The sequence below is a fragment of the Mesoplodon mirus genome (assembly GCF_964341445.2).
Source record: "Mesoplodon mirus genome assembly, chromosome: 16".
In the NCBI taxonomy this organism is placed as follows: Eukaryota; Metazoa; Chordata; class Mammalia; order Artiodactyla; family Ziphiidae; genus Mesoplodon; species Mesoplodon mirus.
Genome location: NC_138992.1, coordinates 15,309,989 through 15,335,521, shown reverse-complemented (window position 1 = coordinate 15,335,521; position 25,533 = coordinate 15,309,989). Strand labels below are relative to the sequence as shown.

The 25,533-nt window shown below is 36.4% G+C and overlaps 1 protein-coding gene across 1 annotated transcript in view; it reads left to right on the top strand.

Annotated features, from left to right (window-relative positions):
• Positions 1–25,242, top strand: part of FAM91A1 (family with sequence similarity 91 member A1) — a 41,983-nt gene extending 16,741 nt beyond the window's left edge. Inside the window, exons 10-24 of the mRNA XM_082601584.1 lie at positions 309–347; positions 876–988; positions 1,415–1,530; positions 2,384–2,493; positions 2,853–2,939; positions 4,771–4,903; positions 8,392–8,540; positions 9,874–10,008; positions 10,143–10,256; positions 14,129–14,201; positions 16,156–16,305; positions 18,321–18,425; positions 18,951–19,074; positions 20,243–20,312; positions 22,328–25,242. Coding sequence (XP_082457710.1) covers positions 309–347; positions 876–988; positions 1,415–1,530; positions 2,384–2,493; positions 2,853–2,939; positions 4,771–4,903; positions 8,392–8,540; positions 9,874–10,008; positions 10,143–10,256; positions 14,129–14,201; positions 16,156–16,305; positions 18,321–18,425; positions 18,951–19,074; positions 20,243–20,312; positions 22,328–22,513 — 1,704 coding nt within the window. The 3' untranslated portion in view covers positions 22,514–25,242. The remainder of the gene's footprint in view (positions 1–308; positions 348–875; positions 989–1,414; positions 1,531–2,383; positions 2,494–2,852; positions 2,940–4,770; positions 4,904–8,391; positions 8,541–9,873; positions 10,009–10,142; positions 10,257–14,128; positions 14,202–16,155; positions 16,306–18,320; positions 18,426–18,950; positions 19,075–20,242; positions 20,313–22,327) is intronic.
• Positions 25,243–25,533: the final 291 nt, after the last annotated feature.

The following is a 25,533-nucleotide window of genomic DNA, read 5'->3' as shown; positions in this document are numbered from 1 at the left end:
GCGGTATGCGGGCCTCTCACTGTTGTGGCCTCTCCCGCCGCGGAGCACAGGCTCCGGACGCGCAGGCTCAGCGGCCATGGCCCACGGGCCCAGCCGCTCCGCGGCATATGGGATCCTCCCGGACCGGGGCACGAACCCGCATCCCCTGCATCGGCAGGCGGACTCTCAACCACTGCGCCACCAGGGAGGCCCAGACTCAGTTATTAATAATTAAAAATTTTCTGATTATGGTTAAATTGTCTATTACAACTGTGTAATATGCTTATGATTCTTAGAATGTAAAATATTTTTTAAATTTTATTTTGCAGCTTGCAAATGTTCTTGAGATAGACCTATCCCTGGTTAAGGTATGTAATTTTTATACTCTTTTCACTTGTGATAGGAATACTGAATGGATTATAGATTTTTGTCTTGATACTGAGAAACGGAAGCAGTGAGATTCTTATTAGCTGTCAGAGGAAGTGTGTAGTCGAGGTGCTTACAAAGATAGAGAAGAGCAAAATAAGAACCCTGAACCAGTATTCCATCCCAGGGAGTGAAAGGTGTACTCACACATCTGTGCCCACCAGAAAGCAGCCTGACCAGTGTCTTGTAGTGAAGTCACAGTACCTTGTAATGAAGTCAGATAAAGCAACAACTTCCGCTTCTTTGGGGGTGGATCTAGGGAGGCCCAGGCCAGACAGTTGGGAGCATTCCCTCTCCTACATATGTGAAGACCTTAGGGGAAGACTAGGCCTACTGAAAATTTTTTCTTCTAGTTATGGGATGAAAATGTTTGAGGCTCACTGTAAGCATAGTCCATAACAGTTTTTTCTCTACATACATTCTGAAGTCTAGTTTATTTCAGATGTTCATTTCCTTTACATTCCTTTCAGAATGCTGTGTCAATGTACTGCCGATTGGGGTTTGCCCATAAGAAGGGACAAGTAATAAATTTGGATCAACTTCATTCATCGTGGAAGAATGTTCCATCCGTAAACAAATTAAAGTAACTCATTTATTTAGTAGGAGAGTTTCTTTTTGAAAAAAGCATTGTTTTACATACAAAAATTTTACTTATTCAACCTGTCAACTGAGGTGAACCATATATATATTAGTGGTTGTTAATCTTGTGTGTGTGGTAATCGTTTTTAGAATCTGATGAAAACTAAAATGCTTTCCCCAGAGAAAAGCTCATACAATATTTTACATATAATTTTTAAACGTCCTCAAATTTCCTGAAGTCTATCCATGGGTTTAGTTAAGAACCTTTTCTGTGTGTGCAGAGTATTTTGGGACTGTGTCTCAATTTTGGGCTTGAATGTAAGAGTGGATTTAGGTGGATGTTCATAATTTAAGTACTGACTTCAGTAGCTGTTTTTATATATGATCATTTATATGATTTTTAAAAAGTGAATGTATTCTTCATTAATAGGAGTACTTTAGAGCCACAAAAGATGCTCCTATCATGGGATGGCGGGGAAAGTAGGAGTCCTGTACAAGAAGCTTCATCGGCTACTGACACTGATACAAATAGTCAAGAAGATCCAGGTTAGCAGTAACTCAGTTTGAGTCTGTCTGTAGATAAGCCATGTGTCTGCACATACACTCATAAAGCAAACTCTCCAGGCTTACAGTTATTTTGTAGTTTGTTCTGGATTTCAGTCATTCAGAAGTAGTCTTTGAGTACTTACCCATATGTTGGGCCTTGTGGTAGATCTTAGGGATATAAAATTGACAAGAATATGGTAGTTTCCTTCCAAAAAGTAAGTCTGGAGGGTATAACCATAAAAACCACCACAGTGTGAGAAGCATTATGGTGCCTGTGGAGTGCAAAGAGGAAGAGCCCTCTTTCTGCCTAGAGAGGTTTAGGAGCCTTCATGGAGAAGATGATTTTTGGGTTGCGAATGAATAAGAGCATGCCAGCTGGCGAGTGCAGGAAGGCCATTGCTTGGGCTAAGCACAGAGGGAGGCAAAGCATAGTGGACGAGCGGGCTGCACGTGGTTTTGTGTTGGGAGGGGAGAGGGGCACACAACATGGGCTTCTGCTCCTACCCTAAGTAGCTCTGTTACCTGAGCCAGGTGACTTGTCTGTAGAGGTTAGGCTAGGTAGTCTTACTGATCTGACAGTGATCATGTCTTGGTTTATTATTGGTTTTTAAAAAAATTACTACAAAAGTGAGTGCCTTTAAAAAAAATTTTTTTTTTGAACTTTAACTTTTTTTATCTCTATGTTGGAGATAGGTAGGATTGGGACCTCTTATGACTACAGTGTTACCTATATTATGTACTTTCTGATTATTAAATAAAGCTGAAATGAAATACTTTCTCATTCCAAATGATAAGCAAAGAACAGTTTTCATTTACTTGATTTTTAAACTATGATTTTTTTTTCCCCCAACAGACACAGCCAGTATAAGCAGTTTGAGTTTGTCTACAGGATATACAAAGCGTATTGCATTCCTGTTTGACTCAACTCTTACTGCCTTTTTAATGATGGGAAACCTTTCACCAGTAAGTCAGATTCTTGTTTAAATACGAACATGTTTAAAATAAAGATTAGATATAAAATAATTCAGTGCTTTTATATCTTTTTTTAAGTACTAGATTTTTTCTGGAAAATGCAACTGCCTTTGTCTTATATTCCTTAGAGGAACGTCGGAACTTTTTAGTGAGGGCTACTTTTGTAATTAGAAAAATCAGCTCCTCACCCACCCTTAAGTTTAAATGTATTGGAAAGCGTAATATAAATCTAAGATGCTTAGCATTCAAAGGGAAAACTACAACTTGTTAATAATAGGCTCAAATAAGGTACATTTTAGTTTTGTTTTTGTAAGGTACATTTTAGTTTTGTTTTTGTTTCTTTATTGCAGAACTTGAAAAGCCATGCAGTCACAATGTTCGAAGTTGGCAAACTCTCAGATGAGTCTCTGGACAGCTTTCTTATAGAACTAGAAAAGGTAAATCTAGAAAGCTTATTATGGGATGTCAAGGCATTTGGAATCTTTTCTTGCTTGATAAAACACCAGTTATTGATTATGTAGATTTTTCGTGTATTCTTGTTCACTCCCACCTCATTCGCACTTTAATACCATGGCAGTCATTTAGGCTTAAACATATTGAGCGGATGAATGAATTTTGTGATTTAAAAACAGTGATTTGTCTACCTCATCTAAGCTGTTAGCATAATTTGATATAATGAAGAAATGGGGTACAGAAATCTTAAGCCTATGTCTAAGTTAATCTTAATTTTTTTAATTGCCCTTTTCTAAAGTAGCCTTTAACTTTTTTTTTCAATATGACTGTAAGATCTACTCTTAAGCAATTTTGTTTGAAGTTTTTGTTCCACTTTTCTGGAACAGTGTCCCTGCGTATCGTATGTGTCCACTCTCACTACCCCTTTTAGCATCTTGAAGACTTCAGCCCTTTTTGTTCTTAACCATCCTTTTCCTCATGAGTACAGCCTAGTTTTCCTTAGCTGTGAATCGTGATTGCCCTTTTGGTGTTTTTCATTCCCTGGGTATTCTGTTCTGTCCTCTGCACTTCTTTATGCAAACAGTTTGTGTGCCTGATCTATTCTTTGACTAATAATTTTGGTAACTTTTGTGCTTTAGTGATGAACTCATGTATGTTTAGAGAATTTTTTATGATTTTGTACTTCCTTTACATCTCAGGAAAAAAAAAAGACTTACCATAACATTTTTTTCCACTCCCCCTTCTCCATAGGATTTTTACTTTTTTAGTGCCTGAGATAATCCTTGTTATTAATTTGTCTCTTTAACTTTTATCTTTATATTTTTATTATTTCCTCAATACTTTTAATATCTTGTTTAACCCTGTTTCTTATTGTGTATCATCTTTTGCCAGTAAATTTTTTATATTTAGCACATTTTAACATGTTTTCCTGATTTTTATTTTTCTCACCTCAACTAGTGTTTTATCAAGTATAGCAAATTGGAAGATCCCTTTTACACTTTATATATCTGTATTCTTTTTTACGACATAGTCATTCTTGGGAAAGCCCTTTAGTCTGAAGTTTAGTTTTTAAAAATAGTTTCTTAGCTATTTTTTAAGCTTCACCTTGATTAATCAGTTGATGTTATTAATTTCATGCAAATCTAATTTAGTTATTTCCCCCTGTAGACCTTTCCTTCTGTTTTCTGTGTTGTTTCTGGAATGTGTATATTTTTACGTATTAAACAGGTGACTGACTCAGTGTCAGAAGAGCATACATGTAAACCCAGTGAAGGCAGGAGTTTTGTCCACCACTCTCTCCTTACATCCTGGAGAGGTCATAGCACATAATAGGGACTCCGTGAATCCTTGCTGAGTGATTTTTAGCTGTATGTTCAGCAATGTTGAACAGCTGTGTTGAATCACGTACTCCATTGTTCCTTGCAAAGTTGTGAACAGGGTGATAAGATAGTGGCATAATTGGTGACCACGGATTGGAGTACTTTTCTGGATGAAACAGAATATATAGATCTTAGAGTTTTTAAAGCACCTTATTTGAATCATGTATGGAACATACAACGTATAATGGTACAATTTAGCATTACGTGGTTGCTGAAGTTGTTGGTTTTACTTGCTGGGGTAATTTCTGTCATCTTCAAAGGTATAGTCACATGGAAGCCCAACCACGATTGGGGTTAATGTTTGTTTCCAAATCGCCTGGGCAAATCTTTGATTTACTGATTTTAAATATCTTAATGTCTCTACTGTATGGTCATATACTAGAATGAATGGCATGAGAGTGGTTTTTGTTGCAAACTTTGTTTCCTCTTGGTTTAGGTTCAGAGCACTGGTGAAGGAGAAGCACAGAGATACTTTGATCATGCACTCACCCTGAGAAACACAATATTGTTTCTGCGTCATAATAAACATCTAGCTGCACAAACGGCACAGCCGGACCAACCCAGTTACGGTAGGATAAAAGGACTTGACGGTGAAGACATGATCCTGTGGAACTTCTTTCTAAGAAATTAAACAGGTCATGCTCACTTACTTAATCGGCACTTGTTGAAAACATCTTGTGTAGATGGCACATTGAATTTATAACTGTTGGCTCGTTCTGTGAATGTCTCTACTCGTCAGCTGTTCCTTATCTTATTTTACTGTTTCTCCTCTTTCATGTGCCACTGACTTTCGTAGTATCTAAATTTGTTTAGTTACCTACAAAAAGAGTTGGAGTGTTAATTTGTTGAAGTAGCTGGATGGGATACAGAATAGGCATCTGTCTTGAGAGATGGACAAATGCCGAAATTTATTTAGGAAGCATGAAATGTCAAGAATGAAAGATTCGTTATCTAAAGATAATAAACAGGGTCTTCCTATTCAAATGCTGCTATAATATTTACTAAAGTATTTTACTTTAAAGAGTAAAAAAGGGAACAGATAACTTCATTTCAGAGAGTTAAAGAAAGAAATGGAAGCAGTTTTAATCTATTGATGAACTCTAATGTGGCTCTTGCCCTAGTGTGCTCTCTCAGTTTCGTGATAGAAAGGGGTTCCCGAACTTCAGTTGAACTGATGGTATTAGGTCCTAAAATGTGGAATGGCACCCAGGAATGTGTGTTTTTAAAAAGATGCAACAGCTTGGGTACCAGTGTAAGAGCATTACACTGTGAATGTGAAGTCTTTGGACATTCACAGGAGTTGCATTTTGGGACACTGTGAATTCTTAGCACCAGTGTCACGTTTAATTTCACTCATTCTTTCATTTACCTAAAAGTTCTATTTTCTGGCCAAGAACCATCATTTTCTTAGTCATATCCATTTTCGTTCTACTGCTTTCATCAGCATCTGGCTTTCTTTTCAGCTCAACTAAAAAAATTTAGGGCAGAATCACTTGGCACTTCACAAGAGTTGTTGCAGAGGAGAGGACAAAGATGCTGGGTAGTTTAGCTGAGTGAGGCTAGACACACTTAGTACCTAGTGACTCACTTCTTCAGCCTTGGGGTGTTTGGTTCAGAGTTGTGCTTTAGCAGTATTACAAATGCTTTCATGCTGGAGCTCTTTCTGAGGTTATTCATAAACAGTTGAAACTGAGAATATTAAATCACCAAACACCAAGAGTCTAAAGCACTTATTGATAAGCATTTGTTGATAGTAACCATTTTTTGGTTACCAAATATTAGATCATGTGACCTAACAGTGGCACAGTCTTAAATATGTCTCTGGATGTACAAATCCTGGAATTTCTGGGACTTTTTAGTGACTTATCGAGATAATGGGTTAGAATATTTGAACTATTCTGTTGTAGCCATCTTTTACTGCCCATCATAGAGTCCAAGATTATTAGTGCTAGTGACCAGCCAGGGGTAACTCAATTTATAGGTAAAGAAATTGAAGCTTGTCTTGGTTAAATCTCCTGCCCATTTAGTCATTAAAACCTATATAATTAGTAAATGGAAGAGCTGGGACTTGAATCCATGTCTCTTGAATTTTTTTCCTCTGCTCTGTTCCTTACATCATCTTCTCTTGAACACTGAGGTTTTTATTGATTTATTCATCAACAATTCGTTGTTTAATAGGTTGGGCTAAACTTTGTTTTTCACCATGAATAGTCTGTGTATCATCAACTAAGTTAAATGGTAAACCTAAACCTATTCTGTGTGAAAGTAAAGTATAATTCTAACCTTTAAGGTATATTTAATAGTTGACTATTTCTGGAGCTTAGAATAATTGATGTGGCTCCAAAGTTAAAATGTGATTAACTCCTCCCTCCCCATGAGACCAAATGGGCAATTGTTTATGAAGTTTCATTCTTTTAACCAGCCTTTCTTAACTGGGGCTCCTCGTTAGAACCACAGAACACAGAAGATGATTTAAGTGACTGTTTCTCAATTTTTCTTATAATGGTGTATAACTAGTACCATTCTAGATTCATAGAAAAGAAGGTCGTTCATTCCAGATAAAGAATAACTTTTTAGGGCATTAGGGCTTAATACTCTCCATGTTGAGAAAGGTAACTTTCTGTAGGTGCCAGGAGTGATAACTTAATCTTACTCCTTCTTAAACAAGAAATTCTATAGTATTGGTGTTTAAGCATTTTGTTTTGAGTAGCAAGAATTTTTTTTTATGTCACTAGTAATTTGTAGTTTGAGTGTATCATGTAGTACTTGGTATTCACTGTAAAGCAAACAGCCTTCTGATACTGTCATAGAAGCAAACCTCTGATAACGTGTGAAAAAGACTAGTTTCTTAGTAATCTTTTGGTTTTAGACAGCATGAGGCACTGCTTAAAAAACAGAAACAATGTGTGGTCTAACTTTTCTTCATTTTATAAGCATAATTTTTTTCCAGGTATCTTTTGTCTTTAAAAAGCTATCTTTTCCCTAGGATCAGTACAAGTCTTAAAGCCACTGTTTGTAATTTGGCAGTCTAGTACTATGAAATGTTTAGAAATTAAACCTCATTTGTAGAAAAGCAATCACAGTTGTAAAAACTTTGTTTTACCACCATCAACTCTTTAGACTTCCTTCCATATCCTAGTATTCATTAAATATTTTCTATACTTGGCATTGACAATGTTGAGTTTTACCTGAAGCTTCTCACCCTTTTGTGTTTCAGGAAAGGGCTTACTGCAAGGACCCACCCTTTCTCATATAACTTAGATAAGATCACAGGCACTCCCCTTGTTTATCTGTGAGAGGCCAGACACAGACAGACCCTCCAAATTCCCTTTATCTTTTTAGAGAGCAGTAGGACTGGTATTTTCCAGAAGGATTAAGAATGGGAACACTTAAAATCAGTTGCATGCTAAGTGAGTTCCTGCTTTATGGACTACAGTTTAGGCACATGTTTCTAAATGAGGAATTCTTGCCCTTCTGGTCAATTCAAAACTTGGTTGCAAAGTTTTTATAGAGATTGAAAATTGGGGGAGTTAGGCATCTTTCATAAGATGCCACTGCCATGATGGAGAGGAAGTAAGATAAAGCAAACATTTTTAAAGTATAAGGTTAGCCTGAAGAAACACCAGTGGACAGTTATCTTTCTGGACCAGAGAATAAAAACTTTCAGCTTTAAGTCTTAAAGAGTCTTATTGGTCTCCTAGGAAATAAGATGCCTTTTTTTTTTTTTGCGGTACGCGGGCCTCTCACTGTTGTGGCCTCTCCCGTTGCGGAGCACAGGCTCTGGACGCGCAGGCTCAGTGGCCACGGCTCACGGGCCCAGCCACTCCACGGCATGTTGGATCTTCCCGGACCGGGGCACGAACCCGTGTCCCCTGCATCGGCAGGCGGACTCTCAACCACTGCGCCACCAGGGAAGCCCTAAAGTGCTTTTTAATAAAGATATTCTACCTTATTAAAAAAATTTAAATCTCAAGGCAGTTATCAGTGTTTCATCTTAGACTCTTTTTTTTCACATTGTCAGTCTTTCATTCTATGTATGTGTTTGATCATAATTCAGGTTTTCCTCTGGATCTCTTGCGCTGTGAAAGCCTTCTTGGGTTGGACCCTGCAACTTGCAGCAGAGTTCTGAACAAAAATTACACACTGCTTGTTTCCATGGCTCCTCTCACCAATGAAATCCGGCCTGTCAGCAGCTGCACCCCTCAGGTAAAGACTCACTGGGAAGCTCACTGCTGCCATTTCATCCTTCCTCATGGCCACTGGAAGGAGAGGTTTATCAGTCTTATTGTATTAATTCTCAGTTTGTAGATAACCAGATATTAAAATCATCAACTCAGAAAGCAGTTTTGTATTTTTTGCTGTTATAAGATGTTATGTTCAGTTTGTGAGGTATAATTGGTACATTTTATATATGTATTATCTAGTGACTAGTGACACATTCAGTTAAAATTTTCTTCTTGAATGCAGGATTAAAAAAAATAATGTTTTTGGCTGCTCTGAGAAGGAAACCTGGATTACCTTGAGGGATAAGATAAATTTAATTAGGAAAAATGAAATATTTTGGAAGTGGGGCTGTGATGCTAAATAAGCTGAAAAGAAAAAGATTATGCTTGAAAGCTAGAACTCTAGTTATCTTTAAAATCATGAAAATGACTTCTGGTCTTTTACTTTTTAAAAATCGATCAGTTGCGTTTGTTTGTATACGTAGCAAGGCCATTGTGACATGTACCATTTTCAAAGAGTGAGGTTTGTGCTCTGGTCTTCAGTGCTACATCCTTCCTGGTTTCCTAGATATGTTTAATGGTGTAGAAGAAAGGAAGGGATTCTTGTACCAGGATGATTTTGTTGCCTGTGCTGATCTAGCTGCTTCAGTGCGCCCACTCCCCCCTTACCCCTGTTTTGTCCTCTGTTCAGCAGGAGTGATTGTAGATTTGCAGCCCCCCCGCAACACACACACACACACACACACACACACACACACACTCTCTCTCTCTCTCTCTCTCTCTCTCTCTCTCTCTCTCTCTCTTCCTTCTGTTCTTTAACACAGCCTCTGGTGAATGGATGAATGGTAAGATGGATGGAATGATAGATAGTCCCTTTTGAGAAAAATTATTAATGATTGTAATAACTAACACTTTGACATAGAGCTTGTTATGTGCTGCCAGGTACTATTTTAAACCTTTAACAATGTCCTTAAGAGATAAGTATTTTGTCGCCATGTTAACAGATGAGCAAAATGAGGCACAAGAGCGCTTAAGTAACCTTAGGTGATAGGGCTGAGGGGATGAAGCCAAGATTCAGACTTAGGCCATCTACTCCAGAGTCCATTCTCTTAATTGCAGTGATAAGACCTGCTTTCTCAATTCCAGTGTAAGTTTGAAACTGCTTGAATGGATCCTTTAAAATTTATCTTCATAAGGATGATAGCAATTAACACTTACATGAGGCGTTAGCTTTAAGAATATACTTGGTCATTTGTGAAATTTGGCTTCTTTGGATAAGTATTTACAACTTTATCTTACGTGTTTTATGATTTTAGCATATTGGACCAGCTATCCCAGAAGTCAGTTCTGTCTGGTTTAAACTGTACATTTACCATATCACCAGACAAGGACCACCATCTCTTTTGCTGTCCAAAGGTACAAGACTTCGAAAACTGCCAGATATATTCCAGGTATGTTGAATGAGGTTTTTTTAAAAATCATTTTTAAGGAGGATAGAAACCGGTAAGCAGTATTATAGATAACTTTCTTAATTTTTTTTTGTTTCTAAACGCCATGCTGTGTTTTATTCATTTCTTTCCCATAGGGTTATGATCGACTACTAATAACTTCTTGGGGTCATGATCCTGGGGTTGTTCCTACATCAAATGTGCTCACGATGTTGAACGATGCCCTGACACATTCGGCGGTTTTGATTCAGGTACAGTTACCTTATTTGAAACAGTCAGTTTTGGATTTTTATTTTAAAGATCATAATTTGTCTAGCTTTCTGCTGAGTCACAGTCAGACATCAGTAATTTGACATTTGTAAAACTGAAATGTAAGGAAACAGAGAACTGCGTTTTAGTCCTGGCCTTTGTCTAGCAGCTTGGGAGTGGTGGAAACAGCAAAGGCTTTGCAGTTAGACCCAACTTTGAGTTTCAGCCTCATCTTTTGCTACCTGTGTGGCCCTATTTTTTTTTAATAGTAGCCTTAAAATAGAGATGCAGTTCACATACCATATTCCCCAATTGAATTCTGTGATTCAGTGGTTTTAGTGTATTCACAGATGTCTACAGTCAGCACCACACTCAATTTCACAACATTTTCCTGGACCTTTAGTTCTCACTCCCCTATTCCACTTTCACCCCACCCACCCCCACCCCCCCGGCCCCAGCAAGACTAATGTACTTGCTGTCTCCCTAGAGTGCCTGCTTGGGGCATTTCAGATACATGGAATCATATAATATGTAGTCTTTTGTGACTGGCCTCTTCCTGTTGTCAAGGTTCATCATGTAGCATGAGTACTGCATTCATTTTTATGGCCCAATAATATCCCCTTGTATGATGAAACGCATTTTGTTTATCCGTTCATCAGTTGATGGACATTTGGATTGCTTCTACCTTTTGGCTATTATGAATAATGATAATCACTGTTATAAACATTTATGTACAGGTGTTTGTGTGGACATGTTGTCATTACTTTTGAGTATATCCCTAGGAGTGGAAATGCTGAGTCATATGGTAACTCTGTTTAACTATTTAAGGAACTGCACCATTTTACAATCCCTCCAGCACTTGGTATTATCTGATTTTTTTATTATAGCCACCCCAGCAGGTGTGAAGTGGTGTGTAACATTTTAGAGATACTCCTCTTATACTTAGTTTCCCATCTGCAAAATGGAGATGGTAATATCTACTGTGTAACAACAAAAAATAATAGTGATAGCTAATGCCGAGGTAAGCATTTTTAGCCTTAGGATTGTTGAGAGAATGAAATGAGAAGGTGTGTATGAAGTGTGTAGCACACTTTCTGGTATGTAATAGGCTCTTTGTAAAGATTTCGTTAATTAATTGAACTAACAATTGTACTTGCCATATTCTGTACTAATTAATGTGCATATACAAATAAGATGTGGTCCCTGTCTTCAAGAAACTTAAAGTCTGGTGGGAAAAGTTGCATAAGCAGTCACTTCCATTTTTTTGCTGAGTGCTGAAGAGAGTTATACAGTGCAAGCATTAAAGAGAAGTATCCTTCTAGCTTTGGGACAAGGACAAGGGCTTAGGGAAAGCTCCTTAGAGAAAATGAGACCCAGGCTAAATAGAAAAGGCTGATTTAGAGGAGAGTGAGGCCAGGCAGCGGGGTCAGCATGAATAAATCTCTGGGTAGAGATTTTTTTTCTTTTTCTTCATAACTATTTCCCTGGTGCCCCAAAATAGTGCCTGACTTGTAGAAGTTGCTCGGTGAGTGTTTGTTGAATAAATGAATAGGAATACGAAGTGGGAGCATGTGCCAGGGCCTGTAAGCTGTTACGTAATTTTGAGGGGTGAGCTGAAGTATGACGGGATGGTGGTCAGAGATGAGTCTGGTGAAGTAGGCAGGCCCTGGAGGGCAGTGGACCTTAACTGTCCCACTGTAGTGCTTAGACTTTCCCCTTTGGATGGCAGCCAGTAAAGGGTGCTGAGCAGGGGATTAACATGGTCAGTTTTGATTTGGAAGATCAGCCTGAAGACTGTTGAGAATGGCTGGGTGGGAGAAGACAGGATTAGGATTCAGTGTTGGAGACCAGATAAGAGATGAGGACAGCCTAGGTCACGGAAGTGGTAATAAGAACGAAAAGGAAGAATTATTACAAATATAAAATAAATAGAATTGATCAGATGTCTGAGATGGCTGTGGGAAGAGGAAGAACGATTCCTGAGGTTCTTGGCTTTTGAAAGTGGAAGAATGATGATATTGCACAGAGCCGGTTTATGGGGGCAGATGAGGTGGTGTGTTTTGGGCCTGTGGGACATTTGGGTGCTGGAGATATTTAGGAGGTAATTGAAATTATTCTGAAATTCAAATGAGGGGTTGAACAGGAGAGATTGACTTGAGTGTCCGCATCAGCATGTGGATGGTAGTAGAAACCATGAGACGATGCATTAGCCAGCCAGGGCAGACGTGAAGTAGGGGTGGGGGGAGATACACAGTAGAGTGGGTTAGACATGGACTGAAGGGTCAGTCTGCCTGAATTCACATCTCGATTCCACCACTTATTGGCCATGTTGGGCAAGTTAAATAACCTCCTTGAACTGCAGTGACTTCACCTGCAAATTGGAGATGATAACAGTTCTTATCTTTATACGGTTGTTGAAAAATGACTGAAATGGATGATCTACGTAAAAATGCTTTAGACCTTTGTTTAGCGCGTCGGAAGATCTCAAAAAATGTTCGCTGTGGTGGCAGTGGTGGTGGGAGAAGAGTAAGGAGTTTTAAAGTGTCGTTAAGGAGTTCTGCCTTTGCTAAAAAAGAATGCCTCTTTTATTAAGTTTTATGGAAAAATTCACCTTGCTGGAACTTAAAACACAACAAAATTAAGATTTTGATTAAAACCATGCTTTTATAATAGCCATCTTGTTTAGGGTTGAAATCATAAATGTATCAGTGGAATAGAAGCAAGATGTCAGAAATATATTCAAGTTGTTATATGAACCAAATAAATGAATGTGATTTTTTTCCCTGAAATTATTTCTTTTCTTTTATGTCACGGTATCTTGAATTTGAATAATGTATGGGTCTCTTTTAAAGGGAAAAAATGTATAGATCCCCAGTGTTAAATTTTCTATTATAACGATTCGAAATACATGTAAACATAAAATTAAATTCCTCATGCTTATCATTCTTACACAACTGCAAAGCCAAAATGAATTTAGGAATTAAATACAAAAGACTAACAAAATTTAAATGAACAACATTAATTGAGTGTGGTGGATGAAAGTAGATTATTATTTATAATGTGGGCCTGGCGTGGTTAGACTCATAGATTTTTTTCAATCTAACTTTTGATAGTAAATTCACATGATTCAAAAATAAAACACTATTAAAAGATGCACAGAGAAAAGTATCACTGCCCTTCTAACACTCCACCCAGTGCCCACTCCCTAACTCTTCTCCAAATCAGACAACCACATTAGTTTTTGCTGTACCCTTCTAGAATTTCTTTATGCATGTGCAAGCGGTTACACACTGAGATGCCCCATGCTTTTTCCACTTAGCAGTTGGAACTTTCCATTTCACTTTGTAGAGAGCTTGCTCTTTTTTGCAGCTGCATTGAAAATACATACATTAATTTATTTAATCAGTCCCCTACTGACAGGCATTTTGGTTTCCAATCGTGTATAATTATGATGTTGCAGCAAGTAATTTTCAATGTGTGTCATTCAGTGCAGGTTTTTGAGATTTACATTCCTAGTCCATGGCTTGCCAGGTGATCATGGGGCTCCTCCACCACTTTTCTCTCTCAGCACTGCAGCTAACCCTTGTGTGAGTGCACTTGATCTTATTAAGGCTTCACTTGGCTGACCCCAGATTTACCTGTTTTTTCATTTGCCCATATACTCAATTTGAGATGCATTGCCTTAATAGGTTAATATAGACTTAAGATTGTCTTTACTTGCTGGAGAAAAATAGAAAATTGTTGAGAGCATTTTGATGGAGTATTAATGTGGAATACACCATCACGAGGCACGGTCTTGTTTATCGTTTGAGTATCTACTATTGGAAATACAGGTTTCGCGTATACCTTTCAACTTGTGTTTTTTCGTGTTTAGGGACATGGTTTGCATGGGATAGGAGAAACTGTCCACATACCTTTCCCATTTGATGAGACAGAACTACGAGGAGGTACCTGAATTTTGAGTTGTATCCATTTGACTTCTTTATGATTAATCTTGTCCACAATTTGGTGGAAACATAGCAGGAAGTAAATTCTTAAGATTTTTAAGTTCTAGGGTCTTAAAACTATTCTGCTTTTAAAGAGTATTCGCAAAAGGTCTGTCATGTGCCTGTTCCTACAAAGAACTAATAGAATAAGAGTCATTTAGGACCTAGGCCTAGAAGGAATACTATTCTGTCTTGGAGATGAAGAGACTAAGTAGGTAGCTACGTAGATGGAAGACCAGGTTTTCTGTATGTTTGGCCTTTTAGTTTTCTTTTATTGTTTATTTATTTGGAGGTTGGGGGAGAAGACAAGTCATAGGGAAGATTTTATGCTTAGAAAGTTAATTCCCCGCCCCCCCAGTGTTACATACTGTTTTTTTTTCAGGGGCTTTTATGGACATTTGTATACTAACTTACAGTTTACAGAGAACTTGCATGTATTTCCTGTTTCAGCATTTTTTTTTACAGAAACAAAATTTTTTTAAAACTTTTATTAATGGTCAATGTGTTTTGATTTAAGTTTGTGCTATAGTATTAGAAGCCCCGAATCTAGAGTCATTATGTAGAGAAAATGAGAAAGCACTAATTTACTTTTTAATTAATTAATTAATTTTTTTTTACATTTTATTTTTCTTATTAGAGAGGACTTGAGTGAATAGCAAAGTCTGAGCTAAATTTAGCGGGTTCAAATCAAGGGTGAAAAGCCTGTTTAATGTTATCTCTTTTTAGAATTGTGAGCTACAATACATTTGATGAAAGATGCTCGGAGAATTTCTATAAACGCAAAATCATTCTTCCTTTTGTTCAATATGAAAATACCTTTCCTCTGTTGAATATTAAGAAAGTATGTATATTCAAAAGAAAATTACTCTCTGATTAAAACTTATGTATATTTATATAGCACTTGTGTTTCCTGCTCCATGCAAAACTTTCATTCTCTAATCTATTTTTCTTGTTCTTAGAATATTGCTTGGAATTTTAGAGAGCAGTGAATCGTTCAAGTAATTTAACTTAACTCATATAAGAACTTTTCTTCTAAAATGTTAGTCACCATTGCCCCTCCTCGCCCAAAGCAGGGAAAAGGAAGAAGTTTTTTATAAGTATTTTTTCTTTTCCACATGGCTAGGCTGCAAAAGCCTCACATTTGAAATTAAGTGCTCTCTTTTGGCTGTTGTGAATAAATGTGTACAAAATTTGGAGAAGAGAGTTTTCTCTTCCAAAAAATAGCCCCTATTCAGAAATAAGTATTTCTCTGCAACTAAACTTTGCTAGTTAATTCTCTGATACTTTATAAATTCTATGGAAAAATTTATTGTTCACCAGAAGACAGCAGGATCTTAAAAATCACAAAATCTCAAGAACTGATTAAGAAATCTCTTGCCTTTGGAGATTACTGTGCGAATTCTAAAAAAGAGGAATATTCATATTTGGTTATAGAGTATCTTTCTCTTTTGTAAGTTCACATATTTGTGAGAACGAGCTGATATTTAAGTAATTTATTAGGGATATAATTTCAAGTACTTTGTTAGCTTTGGTTTCAATAAGAATACTTTTTACTTAAATTAAAAAAAATATATGATGTGTATTTAATGCATTTCCTGGTAGAAACCCACTAAGTAAGTATTTGAGGCAGAATAGAACTACAAAGAGAAGCCTAGAGAATTTGCCACTGACTGGCCCTATGTGATTACTTAGCAGGTCAGTTGTTTTGCTACATCAGTTGCCTTCTGAAGTCTAAATATGTTGTATGTGTACAGCATCCTTTTGCATCCACAGATATTTCTTCATTGGAATCAATCTTGATAAAATATAAAAGTAGTTCTAAGAATCATTTAATAAAAGGAAAGTATATTTAAGTTTTTGGTGTTTTGTTGTAAAACTATTTACTTATAACGTGATGTCAACTCTTTGTTTTTAGAGTTTACGCGTGTCAATATGGGTGTTCATAAAGCATTGCAGATGTTAAGGAACAAAGTGGACCTGCAGCATTTTTGTGGATATGTCACCATGTTGAATGCTTCTAGCCAACTTGCAAACAGAAAACTCAGTGATGCTTCTGATGAGAGAGGTTAGCCAATAGCTGGGTTCTTTGAATTAAGATAATTGGTACTGAGTTTATCACAAGCTTAATATTTAAAAAGCATGGGTACCTTTGTGGGGATGTTGACTTATTTAATACTTAATGTTTTTCCACTGAAAGATGAGAAAATATTTTGTGACATCATTGGGACAAATATCAGTTGTTCAAATGGGGAAAATACTAAGAGCATAAGTAAAGAAGTGATGACCTGGGGTTGGAATACAGAATGGTTATTGGGATTTAGCCCTTTACTGTCGTATTTATGTTTATAGGCTTTAAATTAAGTTCCTTTATGGGGTGATGGTTTCAAAACTTTAGTCTCTTTGTAAAATTGTTTTCAAACTAGAATGAGTAGTTTTTCCCTTTCAGCTTTCCTGTTTCTATCAAGGCACCATTGTCTTGTGTTGCAGGCCTTAAAAATCATATCTTTATCTTGTCCTTCTCCTTTCCCACTCAACCTAGTTAATTTCCAAGTTCTGTGAATTAGTCTTTAGAAATGTCTCTTATATCCATTTCTTTCCCTCTCTCTTTAATTATCTGTAACTGCCATTCTAGTCTGAGTTTTGATACTTTATACATGTTTTATTGTGACCATTTCTTGCTTAGCCTTCCTGGCCTCATTCTCTTCTTTCTGTCTCCAGCCTGTCCTGCATATTGACAACAGCTAATTTTCCTTAGATACCTTTTTCTTTCTAATTTAAAAATTCATTTTCAAATCACCTTCTCATAGTTACTGATTGTTTCTGTTCTGGCATAATTTTGGCTTGTATGTGGCTTTGGTTGCCATGATGTCACCTCTGGTCCACGACTCTAGGGAACCTTTTAATTCAAGTCTCTATCATTGATTGACTTTATTCGCTGAACCTCTTAGTTTGAAATCCTGAGAAAATATGATTGATTGTTAGCCATCCAGTGGATTGAATTAGTATCCACTCCTGGTCCATTTACCTTTGGCCAGAGGAGTTGGGTAACTTTCAACAGTTGAGTGCCAGGTATCACAGGAGCATTTTTAGAGAAGAGGCCTGTGGGTTAGGCAGTCATTTCAATGAATGTCTACTGTAGCTGTCATGTTTTATTTCATTCATTCTATAAACATTTACGAAATACCTCCTTAGGTGTTGGAGATATTTCTGTTACTAAGTCCTAGGGAATAAAGCCCTGGAAGGAGAGACAAGCAAGTGAATCAGCCTACTGTGTAGTGTTAAAAGACTGAGATATAGGGGTATGACGCTTCTTGAAGTGCTAAAGTAGAACAGAGAAGGCATATCCCAGCCCAGTTGAGCTGTCAGAGAGGCCTCTTAGAGAAGGTAAAGTTTGAACTAAATTTTGAAAAGTGAGGAGTTCACTACACACAGATGATTGTTGTTTATTTAGAGGGTAGCAACCTTTAGGCAGAGGGAATCGGGCAATAGAGTAGCTCATCTTGGCCAAAAGAAAGAGTTTGTTGGGCAGTAGTAGATGAGAGTAGAGAAGTAATAAGTGAGATCTAGAAGATCTTGGAGGATCTTTCATGCTGAAAGATACAGGGAGTCAAAAAAAATATTTTGAGAAGAAATAATGTAATCAGACTGCATGTTTCTATGGGGATAGAAATGACTTTAGTAATTCTCAAAAGGTCTAAACTTGTGTTCTGCCTTTTTAATCCGTTTTTTTTTTTTTAGGTCAGGGCTTTACAAGCTCAGTACTATTTATGTTTGGAGCTGGATAATTCCTTGTTGTGGGGGGCTGTCCTGTGCACTGTTGGATGTTTAGGATCCCTAGACATCAGTAGCATCCCTGTCCCCATTCATGGCAACCAAACCATGTCTTCAGACGTTGCCAGATGTTTCTTGGGGGACAAAACTGTCCCCCTTTTAAGAACTGCTGCTTTAGGCTAAAGACTGTTCATTGTTTTCCGTTGTCATTTCTGTTGCCTGAAGTCTTCTTTTATGTTAGGACTGACTTATTGACAACCTGTGCCGACTACTAGAATCCTAATATTGTGTATGCCCTTTAATTATAAGGAGAACCTGATTTGGCTTCTGGCTCAGATGTAAATGGGAGTACAGAGTCATTTGAAATGGTCATTGAGGAAGCAACTATAGATTCAGCCACAAAGCAAAACTCTGGTAAGGCTTTAAAAATTATTTGCAATCTTGGAATAATTTCTGAGGTTTGACTCTTTTGTTAAGTCATTTGGATATCGTTTGTCTGCTCTTATTATAATGGACTTTTTCATAAGTATTTTCTAGGAAAGAATTTTATATATTTAGAATAATAATTAAAGTTATTTAAAATATTATAAAACTATGACCTGAGAATAAAAATGTTTTATTTTTCCTATGTTGATTCTCTCATCTTGTAGTTGTCCTGCACTACTTTTTTTTTTTTTGGTAAAAGACCACTTTGAGCATCTGTTGAAAGCTGTGTGCCTTCTTCCCAGAAGCATGTACATACTCAAAAAACATTCTTTCCTGTTTCAGAGATTCACTGATCCCCTCTCTGAGTCTTCTCCCCTGCTAAGCCCTTTGGTGGATGTCAGTGACGGGTGGGAAGAATCTATGAAAATCTCTGGAGCTCAGTTAAGAAACCCTGGTTGGTCATAATATATATAAATATATATATGATTAATAACTTTATATATCCTTTTGTAGTTGCCACAACAGAAGCAGATTGGGTTCCTCTCGATCTGTGCTTTGGAATTCCACTGTTTAGTTCTGAATTAAACCAGAAAGTATGCAGAAAAATTGCTACACATGGCCTTTGCAGAAAGGAGAGGTGAGGGTTTATGTTTGTTGTCCTCTTTTCATCTATGAGACTTCTTAAGCTCTCAGTATTAGTTGCTGTATCGTACTTTGTCTTATTTCACACATGATCATAGTACTTGCCTTGTGTTTATTTGTTGATTGAATAAAAATGGCTAGTTTAAGGGTTTGCTATGTATTTTAAAATTAAAGTTCAGTACCTCAGAAATTAGGCACATGCAAGTCTTTTGGACACATGTTTTGGTTAATTATATTTACTTAGTTACCCAGATTTGGTGAGAGTACGGTTAAAATGGGCATGCTTATAAGACTGTATGAACCTAGTTTTTTTAATATGTAAATATCAATAGAAATTCTCTCTTTCTTAACATACACACACTCGAGTTATGTTAATAGTGATTATCTCCTATAGTGGAATTATGGCTGACTTTCTAAATTTTCTTCAGTTTCCACATTTTCTAAAATGAGCACATATTACTTATCAGAAATGACATGTAGGTTTTATCTCATATGCCAACTCTGATCCATTGGGAATGGCTGCTAAGAGTCAGCGTTGTAAAGGTTCTGAGACTGTCTAGTTTAGCCGAAAAGAATATCATTGAATCTGATTGTCATGGTGGATGGCTTGGAGAGATGATATCCACAAATCTTGACAACTTTATTTAGGAAAACAAAGTTGGATAATAAATAATTTAATTGGCTCAATGTAGCTTATATCAGAAAATTAAAAGTACTTAACTGACAAATAATTTTAATAACTATCCTGAAAATAACATACATGAATAAAAAAAGAAATACTATATAGTTTTAATGATTGACACTATAATTGTTACCAATTTACATATTTGAAAAATATGCACCTAAATTTTTATTTTAGAAGTTTTCTTGTATTTAACATTTATATTTGGTAGTAGTTTAAACTTTTAACAATAATTTTCCAATTTTGGTTATACATGATGTTTTATTTTGAAATGGTCTTTTTATGCACTGTTGTTACTCTGGATTATTAAAATAAGCAGAAATTTCATTGACGAGAACCATTGAAATTGTTTCTTAAAACTTTGTATGTAATTAACCAAGATGTATATACATATATAAATGCATTTGAATTGTTAAAATGAAACTCTTGTGAGATATTAGTTCTTGTCTTACTTGTTTTAAACTTTTCCCCTTTTTTTCAGCCTTCAGAACCTTTTGCATTCCAGTAGAAAACTGTCTCTACAAGTCCTTAACTTTGTTCACTCATTCCAGGTAACAAAAATCAAAAAAATCCAAATGGTATTTGCATAGAGCTTTTATAGTATGCAAAACACTTCCATGTTTGTTCTGAGTCTCCACAGCAGTAAGACATGAAATAAGCATTATTTCATGCTTATTTATGCATTTTAATTTATAAACAAAGATGCTGAAATTCAGGAAGTTAACTGACTTATACATGATTTCACTGGCCAGGTGTTCAGGCAGCTTGGACTGTTTGTTCTGTGTTTGTGCTTCATTAAACAGAAATGTGTTAAGCATCTGCCATGGGCCATGCACCATGCTAGGTGCTGGTTCTTGGGTCAGTACACTTCCATTACTAACTGCAGTGATTCTCCATTGCTGAGAGGGGGTTGTCTGTTACGGTAGTGAATGCCAGTGCTCTAGACCTTTTATCTTCCCCCCAAGGAAAGAAAAGGGACACTCTAGACTTGATTTGTAGATAAACTTTTAGAATGGAATATTTTTGTTAGGTATATCTGTTCTAACATCATGAAATCAGTATTTTGGAGTTTGGTTTCATTCATTCTTTCAATAAATGACTGAGTCGACTCTATGCCCGACCCTTTACCAGGTGCTGGGGAAACAATGATGTCTAAGACGCTAATGGAGCTTAAGTGTTGTATGAGATCATAGTCGAGTAAAGTGAAGTAATTACAGATTTCAGTAAGTGCTTTGAAGGAGCCAAGCTCCTTCAAATCTGATGGAATCCAAAGGTAGACCTAATTTAGATAGGTAGAGATGATGCATAAGCTGAAACCTAAAGGATGGGAAAGAGTATTCCAGGCCGAGGCTAGTAGGTGCAAAAGTCCTGTGTCAGGAAGGCACTCAGCCTGCAAGGAAACGAGAAGGCCAGTGTGGCAGAAGCCTCGTGAAAGAGGGATGATGGGAAGAGGTGAGGTTGAAGAAGAACGGAGAGCCTTCTAGAGTGTGTTAAAGAATATGTATTTTACGCTGAGTGCAAAGAGAAACTATTAAAGACCTTTAACAGAGAATGACATTATTTTTAATTGACTCTGATTAGTTACTGTTTAGAGAATAGATTAAAAACAGACAAGCACAGAAACAAGATAAGTTCGGAGACTGCTTTAATAGCCCAAGTAAGAGATGTTGGTGGCCGAACACCCTTTTTCGTTTAAAAAAAATTTGCATGTATCCATAATAAAGGTTTGTTTATTACATGTATATACTGTTAAACATGTAATAATATAATAAATTATGTATATTATAAAAGATACACAAAACCAGGAATTTTATCAGATGCAATAAGTAGATACAGGATTTTAAAAATTTTCATGGTACTGCACCCCGCTTTGGAGTGAGTACCCCACTTTGGAGACCACTGGCCTAGACTACGGTGGTGGCTATGGTGAGTGAGTCAAGTAAACTCATTTGGGATACACGTTGGAGGGAGACTGATGGAACTTGGTGATGAAATGTGAGGAAGGATTGAGGCTGTGATGAGGAAGGGAAGGATAAAGAATGATTTTCATATTTCTTGACTAGTTTGAGCAGGGACGGCTGGGGAGGAACCAGTGGGGGAAAATTTGAGAGTTTGCTTATGGACATGCTAAGTGTGGAACTTATGGTGAAACATCCAAGAACAGATGTTGGATAGGTGGAGGTTTGAGCCTGGAGTTCTGGGGAGAAGTCTGCTGAATGTGTGAATCTGAGAGCCCTAGGAGTGGATGGATTGTTCTGTTGCTTAATGTTGTGTGAGGGTTTTTGTCTAAGTATTAACTTTTTCTCATTCCATATTCTCATAGCGTGTTATTTCTGTTTATTTCAAAGCACTTGTCATCATCTGAGTGTATTAGTCATTTCTGCACGTTAATACCTATCATTGATTATTTTGGGTTTGTGAGGTACAACTTTGCATCTCCTATAGTGCTTTGCCATTCCATAAACATTTCTTAGGTAATCAAGGTCTCTATTTCTCATTATCTACATTAAGTAGTTTGGTAAAGTGTTGAATAGAATTTTTTTTCTCTTGTTTCTTGATCTTTTAGGAAGGTGCTTCAACACTGGATATTCACACTGAGGCCAGTTTTCCAAGTTTGCTTTCACAGTCATCCTGTGCTGACATGGGAGTCCCACTTCCTGCAAAGAACTTAATATTTAAAGATGGCATCTTAACAGAGTGGAGCGGACGTTCACCTTCCTCACTTCTTATTGCTAATCTCCATTTGCAATAATTCGGTTACATCATTTGTTGCTCACACTTTCTGCCATTTTCCTTTCTTAACATTAGCTTTATATTGCCAGCCACTAAAAAGCATCCTGCTGCTGAAGTGCAGTTCATGCTTAACTGATGTTAAAGTTTGGGGAACATGTTCATGTTTTCTGAAGTTTTCCTCATTATTGCACCTCCTAATGCAACGAAGAGCTTTTTAGCAGTCTGCACTGTATTTTTTACCTTGAGACAATCTGCGTTTCTTTTATAAAACTGAGGATATACTTTATAGGCTTTATGATGACTGTTATGTTTATAAGCAGTCACTATGAATATTGCAGTGGTAATTTTATATGTTAGTTTATCAAACATAAATCTTGTTTAATTTTATATTTTGTTACCTACTCTTTAGGGAATCGTGGGAAGAGGTAGAACTCTTCCTCTGAAAAGGCTTCTTGGTATTTAAAGTAGCAAAACTATAAAACGATACACATCCATTATTGAGAGATGATCTGATGGGGCATTAAGAATTGCTGTGGATGTTTGTAAATTATGTATATCGGTTGAACATTGTTGAAGGTATGTAAATCAGCATAGTTATGTATGGCTTAACCTTGATTTAGAAGGTCTTAACTCAGACTATGACTATACATTGACATCTCCTAAGAAGCTTTGGAAAACATTCTATTTTTAAACAACATTTATATGTGGACTTCAGTTGTCGCTCATTTTGGGCTTTATATTTTCATAGAGTCTTTATGGAAAAATAGAATTTATTTTCCACTCTTGTAGCTGTGGCTGCTGCACATTTTCTCCCTGATTTATTTTTTGTTTAGTAGCTCTACCCATGAATGTTATGGAATTGGATTTGATGTTTTCAAACCAAGGATTTTGATGTCAGCTTAGAATTACATATAAGAGGCATTAAGGCTATGTCTTCTGATCAGAACACTTTAGTGATAAACCTACTGTGAGGAATCCGGATCTTAAGTTTATGTGACTAGTTTTAGAGGAAATGATAAAGAAAAATTGAGTAATTTCAAAATGTTTCTTGAGTCATTGATTCTTTTAGTATCTCAAATGTTGAATAGAATAATTGGCATCGCTTTTTAGATTTTTCAAGTTACCTTCCTTGGGAAGTTTGTGCAGTGTTATATAGTTTAGTTTAGCTCTTCTCATAGGATAATGGTTTGCGAGTTTAAAACTAACCAAACTAACTGATCAAACAACATATATCTAAACTATTTAAAGCATTAGAAACTTCGGGGAGGTTAAACCTACACGTTCTTGCTGATCATTTTTGTTATTTATAGACCTGACATTTGTTCATTTGACATACTTCTGGAAGTGCGTGTCTGTCTTCACACTGTTAACCGTCATCCAGTACTGTCGCCTTCCTATTGAACGTTTGGGAGCAGGTTACCTGTGGCACACAGTGCTGCGTTGGGGTCAATGCAGTAATGTTTAGTATTCTACTTTGTCTTCATGTGAGGTAGAAGCCAAGTGTATGTTACAAATGTGTGTGTATAAAAGGAAAAACACTAATATTAAAATAATTTCTTACAACTGTGAATCACTCATTTATTTTTCCAATAACTGATACTGTACATTCCTTGTGCTGTTAGGTATGTATGTCACTTTTACAGTTTTTAAACTGAAAGTTGTAAGTATTTCATTTGATCAGGACTCTTTAATCTCATTTTCATTTGCTTTGTTCAGATTAACTGTAGTTATTTTATTTATTTCTGTTATTAACAAGCTTAGCCTACGGTAATGACATGTACACTAATAAAGCATTGAATGTTTGTAGTTGTTGGTAGTGAACCCAGTTGTTGGTGAATTTAAAAAACTATGGGAGTGATTTGCTGCTATATTTCCTTTGAGAGGTAACAGAGGAGGAAATAGAACCTAATGATCATGAATTTTAGGGAAAGTACTGAAAAAACATGTAGTCAACTCCGGTTTCTCATGTGAATGAGGAAAGATTCTGATACCCAGCTGAAGACCTCTCATACTTTTAAGGATGGAGAATCTGCATTTTTAAAGCTGTTATTAGCAAAATGTGAAAGCCACTTTTATGCTTTACTTTGTGAATTTGGCTTTGTTTCATTCATACATTAACTCATGTGAAGATGCATCTCTTAAATCTTATGTGTTGATCCTATTCAACAAAAAGGTAATAAATACAGAATTTATTATTTGCCAAAGAAAATTTGTGAAAGAATTTTTATCCAGTTTTTCTGCAAATGTTTAAAGTAATTTCATTTGGCTTTGTGCTGCCTCCCCTCTTTTCTGCCCTTAAAGTAGCTTAAACCATTGGCAAACTTCAGAAACCAAGAGAAAAAAAGAAATATAAAAAAGGACATAGAGTTTAGTATGGTACAATTTCACCTATCACATAGGTCTAAAGAAATGTAACTTTATGTTGTTAAAAAAATATATGATCGTCTGATTTTCTTGATTCCTTTTTTTCTTTTAAAGTGTGTAATCAGATATTTTATTTGTTTTTTGGGGGAGAATATTGGTTTCTTTTAGTTTCCAGTTTTCTTTGCCATTTGTGTTTCTCTTTTATGTTCAGTGTTTCAAATATGGTTTGTATTTAAAGATTTTAAAATACCAAAACTGTAACTGAGCACCGTGGATTTTTTTTCTGGTATGCTGTTAATATTATACAGTGAAATGTATAAAGTGTTGTCAATTTGATTATTGACACATATAATATGTTTACAAATAAACTGTGGTGTTGGTCAAGTTGCTGTGAAAATGTGTATAATCTTCTGTAAGCCCCTTCCTTAATTTTAAATACAGGCATGCTTTCAGTGCTGACATTTTCCTATACATTTAAAAAAAAAATTAACCTTTTTATTTTATAATAATTTCAGATTAGCAGAAAAATTGCAAAGGTGGTCTGGAGATATTCCCTATATCCTTCCATGAGCTTCCACTAATGTTTACAACTTATGTAAACTATGGCACATCTGTCAAAACTCAGAAATTAACACTGGTACAATAGTATTTACTAAACTACAGACTTGATTTGGT